Source organism: Xiphophorus couchianus, chromosome 5 (assembly GCF_001444195.1).
Source record: "Xiphophorus couchianus chromosome 5, X_couchianus-1.0, whole genome shotgun sequence".
Lineage (NCBI taxonomy): Eukaryota > Metazoa > Chordata > Actinopteri > Cyprinodontiformes > Poeciliidae > Xiphophorus > Xiphophorus couchianus.
Window position 1 is genome coordinate 37063954 of NC_040232.1, and position 23705 is coordinate 37087658.

Genomic DNA, 23705 nt, shown 5'->3' on the forward strand with positions numbered 1-23705 from the left:
TCGTGTTGTTTCTACGCCTTAGTCACTCAAATTATGAGTCGCTGAACCTTTACCGCCAGAAAATTACCCCAGCATGTATTTGGAATGAGGACAGAGGGGATGGCGTGAGTCCTCCTATTTTTTCTCTCGTTTCTTGTTGGGGTTTTTTCCATTTGCTCTTGGTTCTTTCCCCCCCACCCCAAAGTTAATTTGAGGGAAATGCTACTTCCTCGGTTTGTTTGATTGGCTCTGACGTTACTAAAGACTGCAATCAGGGGGCCATTTTGGGAGTTTGTCACAGATTAAATCAGGAGAATACAGAGCAAAGAAGAAACAGACCAGCGCTCTGTGCTCTGTAGCATGAGAGCACATGTACAAAGGTTTCCATAATATATATATATATATATATATATATATGTATAGATGTACATATGGCCTGTCCAGCATGGCTGAGCAGGAGAGTTTAACACAATAAAGACCTGGAAGATAATCAGTGTGTGACTGCAGCACAGCCTGTCAGATTAAGGCTGGGTGGAAGTAAACCTCGGTTGTGATTATAGCGAGCGCTTACATTTCAACCTGATTAAAGCCGTTTTCAGAGTGTGTGTATAAAATGCACGTGTGGGTGCAGAAGGAACGGGATAAAAGAGAGCCGGACCGGTTTCTTTTCTACACTGGGGGGGGAGAAGAGCTAGATATTTTTCAACATGTAAAAAAAAGTTGAAGTTGACTGAAACTGGACAAGTTTCTGCCAAAAATTTGATTAAAACGCAGATTTAGACAGAATATATATATTATATATTTAATTATCACATATATCCAGTAATCCATGAGTGTGCATTTATCACTCAGTAACTAATGTTTGTTTATTTGGTTAAAGTTGTTGATGCCATTAATAGGCCCGCTAAAATAGTACATTTTGCTGGACAAGAAATTGTCCCAATAATTAAAATAAATGTCAATATTTTTGTTTTGAAACCATTTTCAAGTGATAAAATAATAATAATGGCATACTAATGCAAATTTACTCTCTCAAAATTCAGTTTTGCAACCACCACTTACTGCATATGGATATGTTGGATATTTTTCAACATATCCAAAACAAAACATGAAAACCAAAAACAATAACTAAATCAAGAATAAAGGCTAAAAGTCTGGTTTTATCATCTTCAACTTTTTTTTTAGATCTATTTGCTAAAAAAATAAAATGAAATAAAAAATAAAAAAAATCACAATAAATTTTGCTGGATGATAAATTTTCCCAGTAATTGTGATAAACGGTATTGCTTTAAGACCATTTTCAAATAATATATTGACAAAGTTTGCCTTCTCAAAGATGAACAAACTTTAATTTTGTAACTGGAACATATTTGAAATATCCAAAACAAAAGAAAAACGGAAAACAACCAAAAACACCTGAAAACATAAATGAAGTAATTCCCTCCAAATAATTTCTGCTTCGAAAAAAAAAAAGTAAATCATCAGAATGGAAATTTTTGAGATGACGTTAATTTATCATGTGATTAATTGATTAATTGCTTATTCTGACGGGTTTCGTCATTATGTTGGGAAAATGAAGTCCTGTGGTGGTTTCTCTCATTAATATCACATGGATGTGAGTTTCCAAGCTGGTCCTCATTGCGTCATTATGTTGAGATTACTGAAGCTTGATCGCTGCTTTTGGTCAATAATGAGATTTTTAACTCAGTTTGTACAGTTCCAGTCTCTCAACATGTTGAGAAAACATTGTTTTATGATGCGATTATCAATAATTGAGTTTAGCCGATTTCTAAAAAGCAGGTTCATAACACATGACGTCTGAAAGCCGTTTACAAAAATAGATGCAGCCGATTTATTGGTTGATGGACAGAAATCTAAAGTCGATCCAATCAGATTCAAAGTCAGTTCCACATATTTTGGCCAGAGATATTAAATAGTTTATGAAGCAAATTGTGAAAACAATACAGAGTGATCAAACTACCTCATCTATGTTAGCCACAATTTTAGATTACCACATTAAAAATCTCATCAAGATAAATCAAGTCACTTATATTAATGCTATATATAATTACATTTAATCATTTTGAAAGGTTTTGCCATTTTTCTGAGCCATTACATTTTAGAAAGATTGATTATGTTCTAAAAGAAATGGGAGCACTTTTGTTTGGAAACAAATGTTTTTTTCCATAATCGTCAACATTTTCTTCGTGTTCATCCAGACTTGGAAGAAGCTCAAAGTTCTTTAAATGAAGCCGATCGCAAAAGGAACGGAGCAGCAGCATGTTCATACGCATGTCGTCCTAAAAACAAAAGGTTAACTATTATTAACTATGAAAAAGTAAAAACATAACCGACATATAAGCTTGTCGCAATAAATCATGTGATAAATTAAAAGGAGCTTGATAATTTCCATTCAGATGATTAATATGTTTACAGAGACTACATAATCCATTTCATTTATGCTTTTGGTTGTGTGGGTGTTTTATTTCCATTTTATTTATTCTTTTTGTTCATTTTGGTTATTTTCTGGTTATTTAAAATATCTTCCTGTTCCAGCATAAAGTTTTCTTTACTAAATTAAACTTTATTTATCTTTTGAGAGGGCGAGCTCACTTCCTTATCAGTTTATAACTTAAAAATGAGCTCAAAGGAACAACACTTTGGTGTGGAAGCTCAATTGTTTCTGGAACAATTTATCATCTGATAAAATGTATCGTGACAGGCCTATCTGCATATAATTAAAATGTAAAAAAAAAATAAATAAATTTGATAACTTCCTAAAACCATTTTACTCCATTCATCACTCCTTTATTTCAAACCAATCCTGCCAGGAAACAACAGAGAACCTCGATAAAACAAACATGAGTGTGGATGTGTCAGGCAGAGTGTTTGGACCGTCCTAATGTTTGGATCGGGGGTCCAACAGTCACAACACTGTTGGACACACACACACACACGCCCACACACACACACACACAGTCTGAAATTTACAGCGCTGATGTGTTAGTGGAACAGCCCAGCGATGGAGGGAGGAACCTACGCGGGTTGACGATCTTCACAGAGGAGTCGGGGTCTGGATGCTGCTTGTGGATCACCTGGGTGCAGATCTGCTCTGTTAGAATCTAGGAGGGAACACACAGTCAGTCAGACGGGGATTCTAGCTGGAAACGTCTGAACGGTGACAGAAACAGCCAGCTGGGTTTCATTTGTGACCAGAGTCTGAAACTTCCCTCATTTATAGCTAAATTTAGCACAAACACACAACCATTATTGCGTATTATAGACTTTTATTTTTTTTCTTGAGTCGTGTGAGCTTGAAGTGAGCCACAGCAGACCGACCTCAAACAGGCTGTTGTAGGTCGTCATGGTGAACGGGTTGGAGTGGAGCATCAGGCGTTCGGTGAGCAGCGAGAAAAGGCCGTGGGTCAGCATGACCTCAGACTTCCTCCTGATTGGTGGGGGGGTGAAAACCGGGTCAAAGGTCAACAGAGCACTGCAGTGGCGTTGTTTGTCCAAAAATATTTCAAGGACAAAATATGAAACATTTGCAGAGTGATAGAAAAGATATTTAGCTTCAAACTGCCTGCTGCAGAGAGAGTAAAACGTCTCATATTTTAAACTTCATTTTTAGATTATTTTAATGATGAAAAGGATTATTGGCTTTAATCAAACTTTTTATTAGTCTGACTGTTACTGTACAGTGTGAATGGTGATTCTCATGAGTAATAATGGAACTTAGCAAAATATAATGTTTAGTGGTTTTCTCGGGTGCTGACTGCGTGGTGTCTTCTAGGATTTTGTGTTTTTATGGTGTAAAGATCTTTGAACTGCCTTGTTGCTGAAATGTGCAACACAAATAAACTTGATTGATTGCTTGATCCGAATCCAGACAGTCTTCTGACTAAAACGCAAGAAGGAAAAGTCATGGAGAATCAGCCGTTGCCTGGGAAACAGATCATCAAGACGTCCTTTAGGTTTGGAGTTTTACTGTTTAACATCATTGATAATAAAATCTGCTGTGTTATCCCAACATGATTTAATCCACAGACTGAATTCTTTCTTTCATTAACTATAATTCGTTTTAAATTATTGCTTTATTCATATGTTGTTTTATTGCTCTGAATAAATAAGCGTCATTCTATTTGAATCTAATGGAGATTTTAGTTTGACTTTACTTCTGTCCTTATTTTCTTATTCTTGGTTGGAGTTTGATCCTTACAAAGATTTTAGACTCTCTCACGTTTCCTCTATCCTCCCTTCCATCAGCCTCATTTGGTTCCTGGTCTTCAATGTTTTCCTCATGTTGTTCTGATATTACATTAAACTGCTGTTTACATATATATATGTATATATGTGTGTGGGGGGGGAGGGTGCGTGCATATATGTTATTTTAAGTTGGGGTTTTTTTAAATGAGCATGTTACAATAACTTTCTGATTTCTTTATCTAAAAATGTGATAAAATGTTCCTCTAGCACAGCGCTTCTCAATTCCAGTCCTCAGCCCCCCCTGCTCTGCATGTTTTAGATGTACCTCTATTCCAGAGCAGCTGAAGCCTGTTGATCACCCAAGGATTCAATCCAGGTGTGTGGCAGAAGGGAAACACCTAAAACATGCAGGGCAGGGAGGCCTGAGGACTGGAATTGAGAAACGCTGCTCTAGCACCATAAGGAACATCTATCATGGCTTCCCTCAGTGTATTATAAGCCTGGCGGGCCACCAGGCTTTACTTATGCCCCCGCTAGGCATTGCTTATTTATTTAAGTCTTTTTAAAATGTTTGCATTTTTTTTAAGACTTTACAGTTGGCGTTCAGGTGTTAATCTTCCAATCTTTCAATAACACATAATCAAGTGATATTTTCAAATTTCCTGTCAACTGTAAACATTTTTTAAACTCAAAAACACGACGGGCCACGGGATGAATGACTGCCGAGTGCTCCAACCACCAGGCTTAGCAAGTTTTCTGGAGCAAACCTTGCTCTAAACTAAACTAAATGGATTATCTGTAGAGATCATGATGAGCACAACATTTTCTGTAGCGTCCACTTAACGCATTTGGAGAAAAACAGAGAAGGCAGCATAGAGAAGGAAACGCTTAAGAGAGGAGGAAACACTGAAGAGGAAACAGTGAGGAGAGGAGGACATTTTGAGGAGGAAACACTTACTTTGCTGATAAGCTCTTTAGAAAGTAGCCCATGACCTTCAGGGCCTGGATTCTTATCCCTTCATTTTTGGAGGCCAGCAGCTTATAAATAACCCTGTGGGTACATTTTAAAAAACATGTTAAATAAAATAATAACGAGCCAAGTCTTACACTAGCTTAATCCCATATCTAAAAAAGTCTGTAATCACCGGATCCCGTTTCTCTGGTCGAAGGCTTGGACCATGGTGCCAGGGTGTTCAGACATCAGAGCCACCAACAACTGCAGCACATCCATCAGGTTTTCATCCTGAGGAACAGAGAGGAAGCAGGCTGAAGCTATCACCACTGTCTATCTGCAGCTATTTAAGATCAGCTGCCTGATCACTTACAGATACCTGCAATCACACCTGCAGTAGCAGCACAATGTTCAATAACACAGAGTTGATTCATTGAAGTTGTTTTTTGAACAGTATTTCATTCCTCCAATACATCACGCTGAAGATCTTTCTAAGCTTTATTTCACTTTTTGTAACCTAACAATAAACAAAACCAGATATGATATGAAAACAAGCAGATTTTAAATATTAAAATCAAGTAAGAAAGCCTGGAGTCGCAATGAACGTTTGCTGCAGGCTGCGGCAGTGTCATGTCGCCATCTGGTGGTCAAGTCTTTGTCTACTCACCTCGTGCATGGTAAGGAGGTAGTTGAGGATGCTCTGCAGCTCGTCTTCCTTCACGCCATGATCCTGAAACAAATCCACACCTGAGTTACACCGAACCTGCCTGTCCTCAGCAGGAATCTGTTTAATGGTGAGTAAAGATCTTTAACAGTTGTGTTTGTAAACTTTGTCCTAACTTTTTAGGACAGTCTCCAAGATATTTAATTCTAATACACAACTTTCACTAGAGAGCCAGTATATGGGGTTTTCTAATTATGGGATCTGATACACGGTCACCAGAAAACTTAAGAAAAAACATCTTATTTTATGAACCGATTATTAAAAGGCCGGTATTATGAGTTTTCCAGGCACATAATGCTTTTTTACAAACCACTTAAGTAACTAAGTTAACTTCAGTTGTTAAAAAAAATGCTATACATATCAAATATGACTTAAAAGAAATTTGACCGTAATGTAACGACTTGAAATTGGGTCTTTTTAAGAAACTCCTGCTCTTTCTAAAACTCTCCCTTTAGGAAATCATCACAACATGGCTCCTCTATTAACTCTTTAACGTCTTTACCAATGTTGCTCAGAGAAGTAGCTTCTATAATGAGCTCCGCAGATGCTCAGTTCCACCAGGTGTTTGCTAATTGCTGCTGGCTAGTCTGGAGGAGCTGAGTGGAGGACTGCTGCTCTGTGAGGCAGAAGCTTGGTAGCTCAGCAACTGAGGAGGAACTACATCAGGCCCGGCGGCATGAGCGGGCTTTGGTGTGCGTGGCCCGCCCAGAAAGTCAGCCGTGCCCCCCTGGACTGGAAGCTGTTTATTGTTTTTACATCAGAGTGGCCAACTATATCAATTTGATACAGTCGGGGCTTCCGCACTTCCCATATCTGTGCCTTCAGTCACTTTTTTCAGCAGTTAAAATTGTTTAATTCGTTGTTAACAAGTCATAACCTGTTTTTATGAGTCGCCTTCGAACGCACCATGAGCGCTAAGATGCTTGTGCTGGGTTTACACCTGTGCGGCAGCGAAGGAGACCTGCTGCTGCTTCACAGAGCTACTCGGGTTTGTGTTAGAATTATGGCAGCAAACAAACAAAACGCAAAGAACTTTGCACAGTTTTTCCTCCAAACTAACTGACTGAGTTGACTAATGCTGTTGGATGCAGGTAACGTTAGAAAATGATGACTAGCTAATACCAATACAGCACCTTAAGCTTGTTAACAAGTAGCTGATAGGCTACTGATGCTGTTGTTTATGTTCAAAAGTGGATAGTACTTGTTACATAGACTTGAGTAACTTTTTTGGAAAAAAGGCACTTAGAGTAGTTTTACGGCACAAACTACTCTTATAAGTATCTTTAACCTTTTTTACCTTTAACCTTTGTCTTTTACTCAAGTAATATTATTATTGCTTTGTAGATTTATTTTGCGCCCCACCCCCTCAAAAATTAGCCGATGGACTCCCTATTAAACTCGTCTGGAGGCGGGGATGAACTACATCCTCAAAGGCAGGACCAGGTCTAGCCAGGCAATTTGCTCAACTGAATGGTTACCATGGAAATTAAAGGATTTCTCAAACATGCATTAAAAAAAATCAAGGAAACTCCAGGTATGTTTCTTATGAAGCAACACCTTCATAAAATGATGTAAAGTTGTAAAAGTCAAATTTACACGATTATATTATGCTGCCCCTTTAAAATGAGCTTACCTTCATAATGAGCTGCTTGATGAAGAGCAGCAGAAAGGCTCGCAGAGAGAGCATCTCCTTCTGATTGGGCCGCGGACTGTCTGAAAACACAAACACAACATCAACTAGGTCTGTTCCTCTGAATGTCTGTTTTTACTGCGACAGGAACATTTGTTTACATGCCACAGCTCCTTAATGAGAATAAGAATAACCTGAAATATGTTTGTCTTAATAAATCTTAATATATTTTTTGTCAGCCCCTAGACATTTAGCCTCTCTGTGAACCAGCCTTAAAGCAACTGAGAAACTTCTGCATTAGTAGTAATAGTTCAATTAGTAAAATGACTACAGAAATGTTCTCTGCAATAGCATGAGAAGCTGAGGTGATATGGAACTTCATTATTGCTCCTAAATGAGATTCTACAAGCTGTTAGAGCGTTTTCTCCTGATTTATAGATGACCGTCACATTAAAAGCAAACGCAGGAAAACAATGAAGGAGGAAAGAACAGGAAGTGGTCTTACCGACGCCTTTGGGTATGACTCCGCTGCGGTCGTGGGGGTTGACGACCCAATAGAAGTACTTCAGGGTATGCATGACTTGCAGCACGGTGCCCACCCTGCGGACGGCGTTATAAATTGTCACCGTGCTGATGAACTCTGTCGCCAAGTAGGTGTAGAGCATCAGCTGCACCTGCACAGATCAGGAAACTCGTAACATGCATTTCATCATCATCAACTTTATTTATAAGGCACTTTAAAGCAAGCCGCAGCTGAAACAAAGGGCTGAACATCAGTAATAAACGAATAAGATAAACGAAAGCATAAAAATAAAGTGTTGAAGCTAAGCACACAGTAATGAATGAAAAACTCTATTCAAAGCACTCTATTGTGCTTTGAATAGAGCACTCTATTGCTCTAGAGCAATAAAGCAATATATCTAGATAAAATAGATATATTTTATCTTTAGAAGAACAGATCAAATCAATACCAGTGAAGATTAAGTAAAATCAGGTCTGAGTTGGGCTGAAGGCCAGTGAGTAAAATTTATATTTCAGACAGGATTTAAAATCGGACAGTGGTTCAGCACACAGGCAGGGCTGATCTGTGAGGCGGACGCTCAAAAACTGCAGCTCAGAGGAGGAGCTGCGTCTTTGAAGGCGGGGCTAGGCCCACCTAAGCCTTGGAACAGCTGAATGGTTGCCAGGGGAAATTAAAGAATTTCTCAAACATGCATGAAGGAATCAAAGTAACACTCCATGTATGTTTTTAATGAGAGAATAAAATTATAACACAATGTAAAGCTCAAAAAAGTTTTACATAATAAGACATCTTTAAATAAATGATAATGAATACAGCATAACTTCTACTTTATGGTGGTCCAATAAATCAAAGTCTGTTTGTGAATACAATGTGACAAAATGCAAAAAGATTTAAGGGGCATGAAAACTTTTTCAGGTCAGTCTACATTTTCTAATTTCTAAATAATCCTTCTCTCAGGAGCTTCTGCATGTTTCCCCAAAAATGTTTTGGCCTTATACTAAAAAAATATAAAAGCTATAAAAGAAGCCCTGGAAATAAAAAAGAAAAACTTTGAGCTCAACGTTCATCAGCTTGGTGTACTTCAGAGACTAGTCCATCTCCAGAGTTGATTCAGCTCTGTAAAAGCAGGAGCTGTGGAGTTTATGGGTGTGGTTGTGTTACCTTGGCAGGGGCGTGGATCCAGATGGCTGGGTTGAACAGAATGTGATCGCACAGCTGCTTGAGTAAGTAGATGCCGTTCTGCAGGTTGCTGAGGTATCTGGAGAAGGCCAGGACAATGTCCAGGACGGGCCGCGTTACATGCACCTTGGAGGACTGCAGCACAGAGATGGAGGAAAACATGGCAACTGGGCTTCAACTGGATCTTCTTACAAAGGTAAGGCTAAACGGGAAAACATCATACGGACAGGGCCGGACGTTTAGAGAGGTCACCTTCTCCAGCGTGTAGCCGATGACGAGGAAGCCCTTGCAGGCCAGAACCTGCTCCTGCATGGACACGGAGTTTTTCAAGAGTTCCATCATGAAGGATAGCAGCGTGCAGCTACTTGCCAACACACAGAGAGACAGGACAGCAGAGAGACAGACAGCAGCTTAGATAGAGACAATAATCTGTGAGCTTTCCCACAAATCTTATGGGACATGAAGGCAGGCTGGACTGGAGTGTTGTGAAGACAGATCTTAGACTAACATTGACCAACATATTTGATGTGTATTGGTAACTCTGGTGATGGCACCCATCAAAATATAAAATTTGTTACCGTTTTTTTTTTTTCTTTCCAATTGTTGACTGTATGGTGTTTTTTATGACTTTGCATTTTGTGTTTTTATAATGTAAAGCATTTTGAACAGCATGGTTGCTAAAATGTGCTACACAAATAAACTTGATTGACTGACAGACTAGAGATGAACAGATCAGACATAAATATCTGAATCATGAAAAAAATTCTAGTTCGGATATGAGTGCCCGATCCATAATTCTATACTTTGTGCTCTTAGTAACGTCATTCTTTATTATTGTATTTTACATCATATCTAGAATTCCTAGTTGCCTTTTCTGAACCATTTGAAAGAGGGTTTGTTACTGTTTATTGTTTACACATCTCACCAAGGTCATCAACCTTTTGTTTTTGTCACTTTCACTTTCAGATTTTTTATCATTTATTTCACATTGGCTGTTCCACTCCTAAATGCACTGACTGAACAAATTAAAGTTGTGTTGTTTTCACCTGTTTGATCAGGCTTATGAAGCTGCACTGGTGCAGAGTTAGCAAATAAATTTGTAATTCAGTTAATTCAGCGCTGTTTTTCTGCATTGTGTCAGCCAATAAACCGCAGATATCGGTATCGGAAGTGAAAAAAGTGGATTGGTGCATCCCCACTCTAGATCAAACTATAAAAACTGCTAGAAAGATGAATTTCTCAGTCATAAGGTTGTAGTAAAACCAGTTCTTTCTCTGAAGAGAGAATTTAATGACATGCAAAACTGAAGCAAACTACTAATACTTAACTCTCAACCTGCTCATAAAGCTGTTTAGCTGAGCAAACTGAGAGGAGAAGCAGGGTGTGAGATCTTTACCAGACAGATGTGTCGGGCTCCTGACTGCAAGGCTGCCAATAATCCAGCTGTGCAAACAGAGGGAAGAGGACCTGGATGCCACCGATGGAGTGGATGCCACTCTGCACCGAGTGAGTTACCACAGCCTTCACGTCCTACAACACACACACACACACACATCATAGCATTACGAGAAATATTTTTGCATTCATGTGAAAGCCATAAGTTTCAATGCTGACAGCAGTAGGGTTGAGGTTAGAGTTGTCACATTGCGCTTCATTTCTCTAAAAAAAAAAAAAAAGTCAAAACAATAAATTTTGATCAACAATAATCCAGTTTCACCTTGATCAGTTCCCACCAAAATATGAATTTTTCTCCAATATAACAAGCGCCATAAAACTGAAGACCTGGTGCATATTATTTTCCTTCTAGGGTCAACGTTTGGTACGTTTAACTGGACTAAACAAAAGAACTTTGAAATCAGACATCAAAGTAAACTGGAAATCGCAAGTGGCTGTTAAAACCTTGATCTGTGCATATCCACTTTTAATTTAATTATTTAACAATTTTATTATGAAGTATCACTACTGTTGAGTAACATTTCTGGTTATTCTACCCACCGTGAGTATTTAAATATTTAAACACATTTGTTATTGGCTAAAAATGAATTGGTGTCATTATGGTTGTCTATCCTGACAGAACTTGTGCTGAAAAACTTTCCCATTTCCACAAAACCGAATAAATGGGTCACAGAGTCATTCATATTTTATTCAGAGTGTGTGTGTGTGCATAAACTGGGTGTGTGTGTGTTGAATGAAACCAGATGAACAGGTTCTAACAGCTTCAATCCCAACAATGGGCCTTCTTGTGATTCCAACCCCTGCTGAACGGGGAGTGTCTGGTTACCTGCAGCATGAGAGCGTGTGGAGAGTGGACAAAGATGGAGGCGTTGTCCTTCGGGGAGGACTCCAGGCAGAGCTGGGCGTCTGTGGCGCAGGGGTTGTAGGTGAAGGCGATGCCGGAGGCCAGCTTCCCGTCGTACAGCAGCGTCTTATGATGCTCCTCAAAGAGAAGGTCGCTCTCCGCCCTGTGCTTGAACGTTCCCTGCGTGACAGCAAAAAATAAAATGAGGGAAATAAGTCAGATGAGAAGAGATTCGATTCCAACGGGTCTTTTCCACAAGTCTCTTTCATCTCCCCAAATTCAGTCATATTCTGCAGTTATCAGTGCCCGGGATTTGGGTGCAAGTGTGAACCTGGTAGCCAGGGCCCAGCTGATAGATGGCCAGGATCTGAGCGGCGCTGAGAGCTTCTGCAAACAGGTAAACGGCGCCCATCTGTCCACAGAAGACACGGTTCACGTCGGCCGTCTCAGACGATCCGAGGAAGCACTTGTCGAACGTCTGCGGGGGGGGAAACGAGCAGAGGGGCAGGGGTAGAAGGTAAAGGGTTAAAACAAGCAAATCCCTGCTGGCTGATCTGCCTCTGACCATCAATGAACCAAACGCAGGAGGGCTGAGAATAATCAGGCCTGGCTCAACATGGAGCCTAAAGTCCAAACACAGTTTTGCGGTTTTTCATTATAGTTTAGTTTAATTTCTTTGTGACTTCTTGTTTGTGTAGTTCAGTTAGTTTTATTGGTAACACTTCATTTGAAGGGATGTGCACAAGACTGACATAATACTGTCATAAACATGACATGACACCTGTTATGAACATGAAGGAGTCTTTATGAATGTTTATGTTGTCATGAAGTGTCATTCCGTAACTAACGGCCAATGCAAATTGGCATTAAAATTGCATTGAAAGTGAATTAAAAAGTGTCAACTTAGCATTATTTGGTAAATAATGACTTTTTTTGCAAAGTTGCATTAAAACTAAAAGTCAACTTTGCATTAAAAGTGTCGTCATTTGCTGAACGACGCTTCATGACAACAGTCGTAATGTCCTTGAAACTTGATGAACATAAAAGTTTCATGTTCATGACATGTGTTATGTCATGTTTATGACAGTATTATGTCAGTTTTTTTGTGGACTAGTGTAAGAGCTGCCAGAAGGAGAATGGAGTGATGTACTTTGCTGACATAAACTGCTAGTGTGGGGGAAAAATTACCATTTTGAAAGGCTGATAAATAGACTCAAACACAATTTGGAACGATGTTATATTGATAATTTCAGTATGTTTAAGTTTTATAAACACATGACATAGTTCAAGTTAGTTATAGTTTTTCCCCATTAATTAAAGTTATTTATTTCAAGTAACAAAAATGTTTTCTCAATTTCAGTTTTCATTATTTCGTTACTTTTATTTCACTATAATCAGTGAAACATGATTATAGTGAAACTGCTTGATTGCTTGGACATCCTGCTGTTCTTCTAACTTTAGTAGAGTCAATATTATCATTATTGTCGTGGTTAATGCTGTTAGAGTCACTTACGTCGCTGGTGTTGACGAACCAGGCGATGTCTCCGTAGGAGGCCAGCTCTCCGTTCACAAAGCAGCTGATTTCACTGTTCTTCCACCGATTGTAGACGTGAACCAGAGTCACCATGTACCACTGCAACAACGACAACACGTCACACCTCAGCACACGTCAGCCGCTCCGTCCCGACATATTCTGACCACAGCGGACGAGCAGACACTTCTAGTTCATTAACCCATTTCCATCAGAACTCGTTCCCCTCAAGGTATCGCCTCACCTACTTATTTCTCATCTTCTTGGAGTTGTTCAACCACTGAGGTAATGTCATGGACACTTTAGAACTATAGTCTGAATCAACTAAAGTTAGCTTCGTGGATTATCCTTATTTCTGCTTTTCCTCACACACATTCTGCTCTACGGACGTCTGTGCAGGAGGGAGCAGCATTCATTCAAATAATCCTACATCAGTTCTTCTGTCTCTTTTTGTGTCTCTACTGGAGGTTTCTTCCTGTCAAAGTGGAGTTTTTCCTCCCCACTGTTGCTTCGTCCATGCTTGGTATGAGGGATTGCTGTGAAGTCAACAACAAGGTAAGCAATTGTCGCCCCCTGCTGGTCCAGGAGGAGTGAGTGCTGCAAGTCAATGGCTCAATGCTCTGCTGGTTTTCCTAAGACAGAAACTTCATAAACTACTTTCAATAATTAATTGAGCTCAATGCAATGTTTGATAACTAGGATCGATTAGAATGTATGCGATATTGAATTGAAATTACTTTTTTTGTAAAGTGGATCAGGACAATATATTGTGAATGGGCGATACAGAAAGAAAACGAATTGAAGTGCAGTTTTCGTGCAATGTGGAAGCAGTCTGGTAATTCCATTCATTTCAGCTGGATGATCTGGCAGGAAGTGAAGTCATGAAGTTCAAGAGGATTTGTCAAAACAACTGTGGATTACAGATGGGCCTTTGATTTGTTTCTTGTTTTACTTTTTCAATTCTTCTTTCCAACTATCTCAATTGTCAGTTTTATTAAATATGAACAATCTTTCAGTTCTGCTCCATAATTGTCCAGAATGTCTCAAAGTGGTGCACCGTTGTTATGCAGATGACAGACTGATCAGTGGGATTCCTTCCATACCTTCTGTGGTTTGAAGTCGTATTTCACGCAGTGCTGGAAGCCTTTGCCCTTTGACTTCAATGAGGTCACTATCAAACAGCCGCCCACAAAGTGTGCAGAGTAGCCCATGCCTTTGTTGGTGCGGAAGCTGCAACGAGATGAACGGAAAACACACATAATGTTAGGCGGGGCGCTCAGGCACACCTGAGCAATAATCCTGCCGTCTAATCAGCACCTTGATGTGGCTCATCTGTAAAGTGAGCCACATCAACTCCTCACTATAATGAGTGAAGAGTTTCACTCATTATAGAAATAAGGAGAAGAAGAGTTTCTCCTTATTTCACTATAAGGAGAAATGCTCATTCACATTAGCTGTGTTTTGAAAGCACGGAAATAGATTTGTTTAACGGAAACATGCCAATTTAAAAAAAAACTCACGTTTTTTGATAAAAGGTTCTTGGCACTAGGTTGAGGTAGTTTTTCAGTCGTATCAAAATATATGGATTTCACAAAACTGCAATGTAAACAACTTTTTTGCATCACACAAGTCACATTATCAACAACCTGATGTTACTACTGGCAAAAACATCAAAGAAGATGGCAGGAAGTAGAAGGAGGATGATGGTTTGTTTTGGGGGGGGTTTTCAGACAATATGCAGCTGGCTCCACCAGAGCTTTCTCAGCTTCACACAATTCATAAAAAGTTATTTCACTACATTGTGTTAAAACCATAGCTCTTCTGTAAAATGGCCGACCATAACTTCTCCAAAACACCGCAGCGCTCCCAAGTAAAAGGGACTTGTCGCTCCAATGCCTGAATCAGACATCCACATCTCCTCTGATTGGGTAAATTATCAATGTATTTCATGTAACTGTTTATATACATTGCTGCCATAATTTTTTAATAAATTATCACATGAAATAGCTTATTCACATGTTATTTTAATTTCATTTCTTATTTAATGGAAACACCACAACTGTGTAACTATTTTTTTTTCATATTGACAAAGATTTGCGCACATCTGTAATGGAAACATAGCTCGATGGATGAGAAATCTTTGAGAGAAATATATATCTATTGTGTGTAAAAAAAAAAAAGCTTTGGATGTTTCAGGTCAGCTCATGACAAAATGGGAACAAAAACAAAAAAACTAAAGTGTTTATATTTTAGTTCAGTGTGTGTGATAGTTGAGGCTGTAAACTGGCATCATGGTTTCCACTAAGGTCATAATGATGATAATGCAGTTTTACTAAGCCCAGCAGCTGTAGGAGAGGAGAGTCACCATTCCCTACCAGTATAGATAAGGCTTGTCTTTATCCACGTTGATGTTGTTTAGAGGATCCATTCGGATCCACGTGTGGAAGGTAAATCCATTCTGGTACGGCCATCTTGCAATGGGGGGTAGAGCTATAGCCTGGTGGAGTCAAAAGATCAATATATGTAAACAGCAGGAGACAAAAAAAAGCAATAAATTGGGTCAACATGATGGAATCCCTCTAGTTATTATAGTCCAAGTATGGCCGCCACATCTACCTCACACCAAGATCCAGATGCTTAAAGCTGCAGTATGTAAGTTTATAAAAAAAAAATATTTTTTTACACGTTTGTTGAAACCGTCACCATGTTGTGACAGTATGTATCAGTCAGATGATCTGTAGGGAAAAAAATAAACAAACAGTCTCTCTGCCTTCTCCCAGTGCTAACTAGAAACAACCAATCAGAGCCAGGAGGCGTGTCTTAGACTTGTCGATCATTCCCTCTGTGCTATAGCTTCTCCCTGGTAGCAGAACCTGTCATCTATGCTAAGGCTAGTTGGCATGGCCACCAATAACGGTGGATAAGCGATTTATTTTTAACAGTAAGTTGTTTCTCTGCCACACACTTAGCAGCCAGTACATTATTGCCTTTGACAAACAGCACTAAGACCCTCCTCCTGACTCTGATTGGCTGTTTTTGGTAGGGAGCGGTGAATTTTTTCAGATGGCAATAGCAGCACATAGAGGGTGTGGCACAGGTGGATATTTTCACAGATTGTTTCATATTATGCTGTCAACTGGTGACGGTTTTAACAAATATCTAAAAATAGATTTTACATACAAGTTACATACTGCAGCTTTAAAGGACCAGCACAGGGAGTCCTCATGGCTAACTGCTGACCAAACTAACCAGAACCCACAACACAAGTCGGCATTCTCCACTCAGAAATCAATCAGCAACGACCACAGAACCAAACGCTTTAAAGGCCAAACTAGATGGAGAATTGAGAAACTGGTTTCTACTTCCTTCCTGGTGCAATAGTTATATTCATTTTGAACTATTACACACAGATAAAACCTCATTTGTGATAAACTTGAGCTCTGTAAAAACATCTAAAACAGTGTTTCAGCCATTAAAAGTCTAAAGAAGGTCAGATAAACACATCGAGTTAGATGACAGGTTTCAGAGCCTGAAGGATACGTTTTTAAACTCTCCCACCTGGGAGCAGTTTTCATAATTAAGCTCTGGAAAAGAACAAGGCAGGAACCAACTCCAAGAGAGCAAAGCCCTACACTAATGGCAAAATATTCAGAGCTGTCCAAACTTCACAGACGATCAGAGATGAGATGTAACTCATGCAGCCATAGTCAAACACACTGTTTAGTAACCAACACAGCTACCTTCAGAAAACCAGGCTTTCAGAGCCACATTTTCAACAAGCTTCACAACAATTCATGTAGATCAAAGCTTCGTAAGGCTCTCTGTGGCAATGCATCAATTAGAGAAGAATTGAAATTAATCGAAGAATTGAAATGAAACAGATTCAGAGAGGTTTTAGATGGTGACAGAGAAGAACCTCAAGTCCAACAACAAATAAAAACGTTAAATTCCTGCCATGGACGCTTTTCATCATCGGTGTGTGGAGCGTACTCACAGCTGCATTCTTCCCAGGGAAGCTGAAGAAGGAGTCTGGACCGTTCCTGTGAGCCATGTACTTCAGCACCGACAGAAGCTTCACGGCGTGACGCGGCTGAGGACAGAAACCGGCCTGCGAGTTACTATCACTCTGTCAAGGCGTTAAACTAAGAAGTCAAATTTCTTTTAAGTCACATTTGATACAACATATTTATAACACTTGAAGCTAACATAGTTACTTGATTGTGCTACAAAATGTGTCAAGAAATTACATAATATTGCCATAATTTGCCAGAACAGCTAATATCCAACAATCTGCTTTAAAACTTTAGTACTCATCTCAAAGAAAATACCACATTAGTTATTATGCATTTCTAATAAGCTCCACAGTTTATTCTGATTAAAATAATATTAAAAAGAAGCTCCTAATTTGTTTTTTCTAAGCTAAATTATTTCCATAAAAAGTAAATAGTGTAGCATATTAACTTGGCCACAAGGACATAGAAGATAACTCCACAACTTTTGCATTTTCGCATAAATGTCCCTCTCAATAAGGCCCAAACATTCAATGCAGACACTCATGCATTGCTGTTGTTAAAAAGTGGCGTTGAACCTGCTGAAGATTAGAATTGATCCAATCAATCATCTGAACTCAGACTGAGTTTCTTTAAGATCCTGTAATTTAGACAGGAAAAGACTTTGCCTAAAAACATCCAGTCATGTTAAAGCTACTGTACCTGCTCTGGTTTCCCAACATAATTACAACAAAAGGGCTTGTGTGGAAGCTAATAGGCAATCTAACATAAATAAGGTGATAGATTTTATAGAACATAATTTAAACATTTCGAGCACATCAATCACCACATTAGGACTCTGACTCACCCACTGGCCCTGCTCCCCTTGCAGCTTACTGAAAAAAAGCTTGAGCTCCTTTACTGTGATGCTGTAGCTGGCGAGCACACCCAACATGTCCACCAGCAGGTCTGCAATACACACAGAAAGACACAAGGCAGAGGATGGGGTTTACAGCTGGAAATGAACAAGGATTAGACCTGGCCTGATGAAAACACAGTGAGGCTTCATAGTCACAGTAATAACAGATCTATAGAATATACAGCTGCAAAGTGTTACCATATGTAAATATGAATGAATGTAGTCTGTAGTGAGAGAAACATGAGTGGTTGATTGTTAGCGATGCTTTAAGGAAATTTCATTTCTCATCAGCCTTGCTTGATGTGACTAAACTACAGAGCGGCTCAAGCTGGACAGAGGTCACTGAGCACAAAATGGACTCCCTCTGGATCTGCAGATGTGCAAAATGCTGCTCTGACACTTGAGACCGAGACTGTACACTGTAACACTGCACCATCAATCAATACATGCAGCACTGGAGGGTGAGGTCATGAGGTCACAAACTGGGGGGTGGAGGGGAAATCATAAAGTTTGTTAGAGAATTCCACAAGTCTTACTCCGCTGACTCCTCGGTGGAAGGTTGTGTCTTTAGCTGCTTCAGGTGAAATATGCATCTCAGCTGCAGCACACTTCTAGCAGAGGAGCTGGGGAATTATTGACTCGATAAACACAATCCTGCAGCACTATTCGGACAGGGAAGTGCTTCCCTGGCCACAAATGAGCTGCCTTTAGGGTGGTGGACTTTAAACTCCAACCAGTCGGTCCGGCTCTGAATTTTATTGAGCCAGCATTCTCATCTGGGTCACTGGTCTGCCTCCGCAGAGGTTCAGCTCAAAACGTTTACTGACACAATAGTATTCAACTAATTCACCCTACATCTAAAAACACGGACACCTCCCAAGGCAACACTCTTTGTGACAGGAGCATCACTAAGGTGCAGCTACACAAGCTGCTAAGCAAATCTCTAACAGCTGTGTGTGGGTCACAGTGCAGCCTAATGTGAAACCAAAACCTGTGAGCAGTCTTCACACAGAATGTCAATGATCAATGATCCTCTATGGAGGCCTCAGAGCTGTTTAGAGAACATTGATGTACAAACAACATCATGAAGTCGAAGACTGGAATGATTAATCGATTATTGAAATAGTCTAACTAATTTTGGAACCGATTAATTGTTGGCCGGAGTATAGACATGTCTAAAGTTATTGCTTACATCTGGAAATTTAGCGCATGTGCACAATGCTGGAGGGCAAAAAGACGATTCTTTGACTCGTCATTCATAACCGTGCTGCCAGTAGAACAATTCTGTTAACAAAATGAAACCTGGAGATGGAGGTATTACTAATTCAGTGCAGTGTCCCACAGCAAAGAGAAAAATAATGCTGAAAAACCTTTGAAGAACGATTCAAAACCACTCACTTTTTTCTCGCTGTCAACTGTGACGCACAGACTCATTGCCATAGCAACTGACTGGCAGCAACAGTAATCTATCAGGTTTTAACACCAAAAAACTCACAAACATTTTCTGCACAAATAACAGAACATTCAGACGGTTTACTGTTTTATGTTTGAAGTTTATCTTGGGATTATTAATAAGTGACTGAACAGAGTGGATGTTAATTAGCTAGTTTAAACACCTGCTCTAGTGATGATCCATCAGATAGTTGGTGTGTGTGTGTAGGTCGCCTCATTTATTTATTTTTTAATTGAACAGAAACACACCAAATTCTACAGCACATCTACATTTTCAAGTTGTCATAGTCAAGCTAGCATAACTGACCTATTTCCCCCTCTCGCTATTTTTTTTTTTAATTAAAACTTTTCCTGACTATCTAGTTGACATAGTGTTGATAATACCCATACATTTAAGATTTAGCGTGTTATGCTGACAACCTGACAGCTAGAACCAATGGAAGTCATCGTCCGCTAAGTCATCAGCGAGATGGAGGGTGGGATCTTGCGCGTGACATCACACTGCAAAGTGTTTATACAGACATTTTCCCCAATACCTGCAATCATGCTGTCAGTGGTGGAGATCCTGTGCAGCACCTGCTGGATGAGCTCCACCTCAGTGCACACCTGCAGGTTCCGCACGCTTTTCTTGAGGATGGCGGTGAAGATGCTCCAGATCTCGGCCTGACACGTGGGCTCACACTTGTCCAGCAGCTCCACCATGCACACAATGCTCTCTGGCTCCTGGATGATGAAGTTCATTTCGAGGTCAAACTGACCGCCGACCAGCTGGAGACGGAAACACACACACAGAAAAAATACATAAACACACATTTGCCTGACAGTCACTGGTCTGCTGATAAAACTGCTGATCCAACAGCTATGAGAGAGGAAAATTTACTCTTACAATAATTTTTCTTTATTAAATAGAGCGTACTCCAAAGCAGTGCTTAGATGGTTGTGCATTAAGGTCAGAAAGCCCATCTTTATTTGTACCTTGCAGCAAACTACAATTAATAGCTGTGTTTCCATTAGCCACTAAATTGCGCAAATTGAAATTACGAAAATAAAGTCATGTAATGAAACATTCTGAAAAAGAAACGTTTTTTGATCAAGAGGTTTTGCGCTACGATGAGAGTTCTTAAGTCATATCAAAACACTTCAAATCACACGAGTCACATGATCAACATAAGGATGTTACAAATAGGGATGGGCGATGTGGACTTAGAACTTTATTGCAATATATATATAAGAAAAAGATAACTTTTTCTATGTACTAAATAGTTTTGTTAGACGGTGCCCCTAGTTATTACTGGGGAAAAAAACACAAAGAAGACAGAAAGTAGTAGGAGGAGGATGATGGTTTGTTTTTTTTGTTTGTTTGTTTTTTCAGACAATATTCAGCTGGCGCCACCAGATCTTCCACAGCATCACACAGTTCATAAAAAATTCTCATTCCAACGTGTTGAATCCATAGCTCCTCCAGCCGACTGCAGGTTCCCCAAAATGCCACATACGTAGCCGCTCCCAAGTAGGCGGGGCTTGTTGCTCCAATGAATAAGACGCTGACGTCTCCCCTGATTGGCTGATAGATAATGAGAGTTAGCGCCACGGCTAAGTTATGAATACATCTCATGCAACAGTTTGTATCAGTCACTGTTATAATTTTTGACTTATCATGTGAACAAGCTTATTCACATGTGATTTTAATTTTATTTCTTATTTCGTAGAAACACCGCAGTTGTATGTTTTCCGATCCTTTGTCTATATTATCGGAATATAGACAAATACTTGCACACATTTGTAATGGAAACGCAGCTACTGAGACACGGGGTCAACAAGAAGCATCAAATGCAGCCGTCAAGCCAAACGACAACAATCAGTGTGAGCAGAACTCGGCCCTCTGCTGTTCCTGCAGGAGCAGCTGGGACGCCAACAGAGGCTCACGCAGCCTGTCAGACAGTGCTCAGGGCTGCAGCGGCGTGCACTCAGGTTATTCAAGAGGAAGCACGCCAACTGCAGCAGAGTTGTTAACCTCCCACTCATATCATGCATTGTTTTCCATATCATGTTTTTTAATAATGTGACATCAGAATAAAAGAGGAACACGTTTCATTTTCCAGATCAGCTGTTATCTTCCAGCTAACCCCGGAGTCCCCAGCTACGACACATAAACTATACAGTTAGCTGTATCAGGACAGAGGGCCACCGTGATTTACTTATTACAAGGAACTGGTGTTCTTTAGTGTCTGGAATGAAATGGATGAGCTATAAATGTCATCATATGTCACGGCTTAACAGCCACCGCGGCGTTTTTATTATCTGCCCCTGCTAATAGAAAACGAAAAGGGAAATAACAACGCTGATGTCAAATTAATACGGTTAGAATGTGTTCAGAATCCACCCATGTGACAACAGGAAGGTTTCATTTAATGGAGCAAACAGGATGACAGAGGAAGCTACTCCTGTTGCTGCAATTGGAAGATCTGGAAAGACAATCAGTTTATCTCTAGAAAAAAAACACATCTTAATTTATTGATTTTTACTGATAAATATTCAGCTACAAGGAAATCCTTTCTGCGTACTGAATCCATTCCTGAACAACCGCAGCGCTCCTGTCACACAGTTATCTAAAACCTAACCACATCATCTCAAAATATGAACACATTTCAAAAGATAAGGGAAATTAGAGTTTCTGCTCCCTAAATTTGTTCAGCATCTCTCTAATTTTGTGTGTATGTTTTCATTTTAGTTATGGCGGTCACAAATCGCCCCCCAGCCGTTCTGAAGGGTCACCGGTGATGCTAAGGTGGAGCAACACCTTAACAGTCCAACACACTGAAGTGACATGGACTGGAAACATGAAACTAAATTCATTTACAATAATGATATGTGCTAGCACAGAAACTGTGGCTTAGTGATATGGTTTAAAAATAAAATCTATGTTTTTTAGATCAGGTCTGATTTTTAAAAAATGTATTGATTTCTTTTCTAAGAAAGAGAAATTACAAATGACAGAAAATATTTTCAAGAAGTAACTTTTAGGTCAGTCATTCCAAACTTTTATTAATTGATAAAATAGATTTAACACCCAGCCCTAACAGAAACCATTCACTAATTTCAGTTTTCATCTGTTGAACCAGGAGTCTGAGTCCTGCAGCTATTGAGCCATAATTGCTCTACGGCTCACTTTGTGTTAAACGATGAAATATTTTTATTTTGTTTCATACTTTTGTTGAAGAGACTAACCACCTCCTGGTAAAGTTTGGTCTAGAACTGCCAATGTCTGTCAGCTCCTATTCAGGCTAATTGAAAACTGCAAAATGAAAAACTGACATGTTTTTTTGTTTTTTTTTATACATATATTAATACGTTTATCTGACCGAACCTCCACTCAATCATAAATGAAAAGATGCAAGTTTGGCTGTAAAGAAGGCTCTCTATGTCAACTATAAATGAAAACTATTCCTTTCCTTGAAATATATATATGCATATTTACAAAAATCAGAAGTAGTAAAAACTTTAAAAAGCAAATTATATTCACCAGGGGTCACTGATTGATGCGTTGAAAATGTTGTTGGTTTCCAGAACCCATCCACTCTTAATGAAAAGTTGTTTGATAGACGTCTGTGCATCTTGTTGGTTTCCTGGGACAACTTTCTAACTAATTAGCACTTTATGACTGGAGCTGCTTTAAACACTGTTGTAGTTAGAATCAGTCTGACAGTACAAGAGGGAGATGTAGGCGGGCTGCATCAAGTCTCACTTCTTCAAAATATCCGATCGTCCAATCCAATAAACATCACTACATATGTTTCAATAGCAAAACAAGCTGACAATGGATCTGTCTAGTTCTTCAAAGGTGCAAACTCACACACTCAAATCTGTTGCTTAACATTAAAAAACTCTATTTAGGCCATTACTGTCTGCTAAAATTGATCATAAATTGATCTGCATTGTGTATACCAGTTTTCTGATGACGATTCTGTGTCCAACTCTTTGTGACTCATCCAGAAATGGCAAACACTTGTATTAGTAACTCGGTGGTGGACAGCCCCAGGTGCCATGCCCAGCCTCTGGGTGCCGTTTTACCACAGCAGGCGATGTATGAGCCTGAAGCGGCGCCCGAGTCGTTCATCCATCACGGTGGGCTGACTGAAGGGCAACACACGGGGGGCTAACCCTGGAGTCTCACTGCAGTGGCAACCAGAGGAAGGGAAGCTGGGATGATTGGGATCATTTCAGACACATTCTGTCACCGCCTGAGAACAGGAAGGAGTTCTGAGCTGAGGATGAACTGCTCCATGACCTTGGGACACTTTCTCATGGTGTGAGGGAGTGTG

General features: G+C 39.7%; 1 protein-coding gene across 6 annotated transcripts in view; it reads right to left on the reverse strand.

The window, feature by feature from the left end:
- The window catches only part of lrba (LPS-responsive vesicle trafficking, beach and anchor containing), a 243144-nt gene that overhangs the window by 198209 nt on the left and 21230 nt on the right, over positions 1 to 23705 (reverse strand). For 5 of the 6 annotated variants that reach the window (XM_028018763.1, XM_028018766.1, XM_028018765.1 and 2 more), the window contains exons 2-19: positions 19920 to 20151; positions 17881 to 17981; positions 17018 to 17113; positions 15399 to 15520; positions 14127 to 14253; positions 13006 to 13125; positions 11824 to 11970; positions 11475 to 11672; positions 10590 to 10723; positions 9446 to 9554; positions 9176 to 9328; positions 7997 to 8165; positions 7495 to 7574; positions 5805 to 5867; positions 5331 to 5428; positions 5144 to 5236; positions 3319 to 3427; positions 3020 to 3101 (exon numbers count right to left, since the gene is read on the reverse strand). In XM_028018763.1, the coding sequence (XP_027874564.1) occupies positions 3020 to 3101; positions 3319 to 3427; positions 5144 to 5236; positions 5331 to 5428; positions 5805 to 5867; positions 7495 to 7574; positions 7997 to 8165; positions 9176 to 9328; positions 9446 to 9554; positions 10590 to 10723; positions 11475 to 11672; positions 11824 to 11970; positions 13006 to 13125; positions 14127 to 14253; positions 15399 to 15520; positions 17018 to 17113; positions 17881 to 17981; positions 19920 to 20151 (2233 nt within the window). Of the gene's footprint in view, positions 1 to 3019; positions 3102 to 3318; positions 3428 to 5143; positions 5237 to 5330; positions 5429 to 5804; positions 5868 to 7494; positions 7575 to 7996; positions 8166 to 9175; positions 9329 to 9445; positions 9555 to 10589; positions 10724 to 11474; positions 11673 to 11823; positions 11971 to 13005; positions 13126 to 14126; positions 14254 to 15398; positions 15521 to 16044; positions 16104 to 17017; positions 17114 to 17880; positions 17982 to 19919; positions 20152 to 23705 lie in introns of those variants that run through there. The other variant, XM_028018767.1, reaches the window with a different exon arrangement.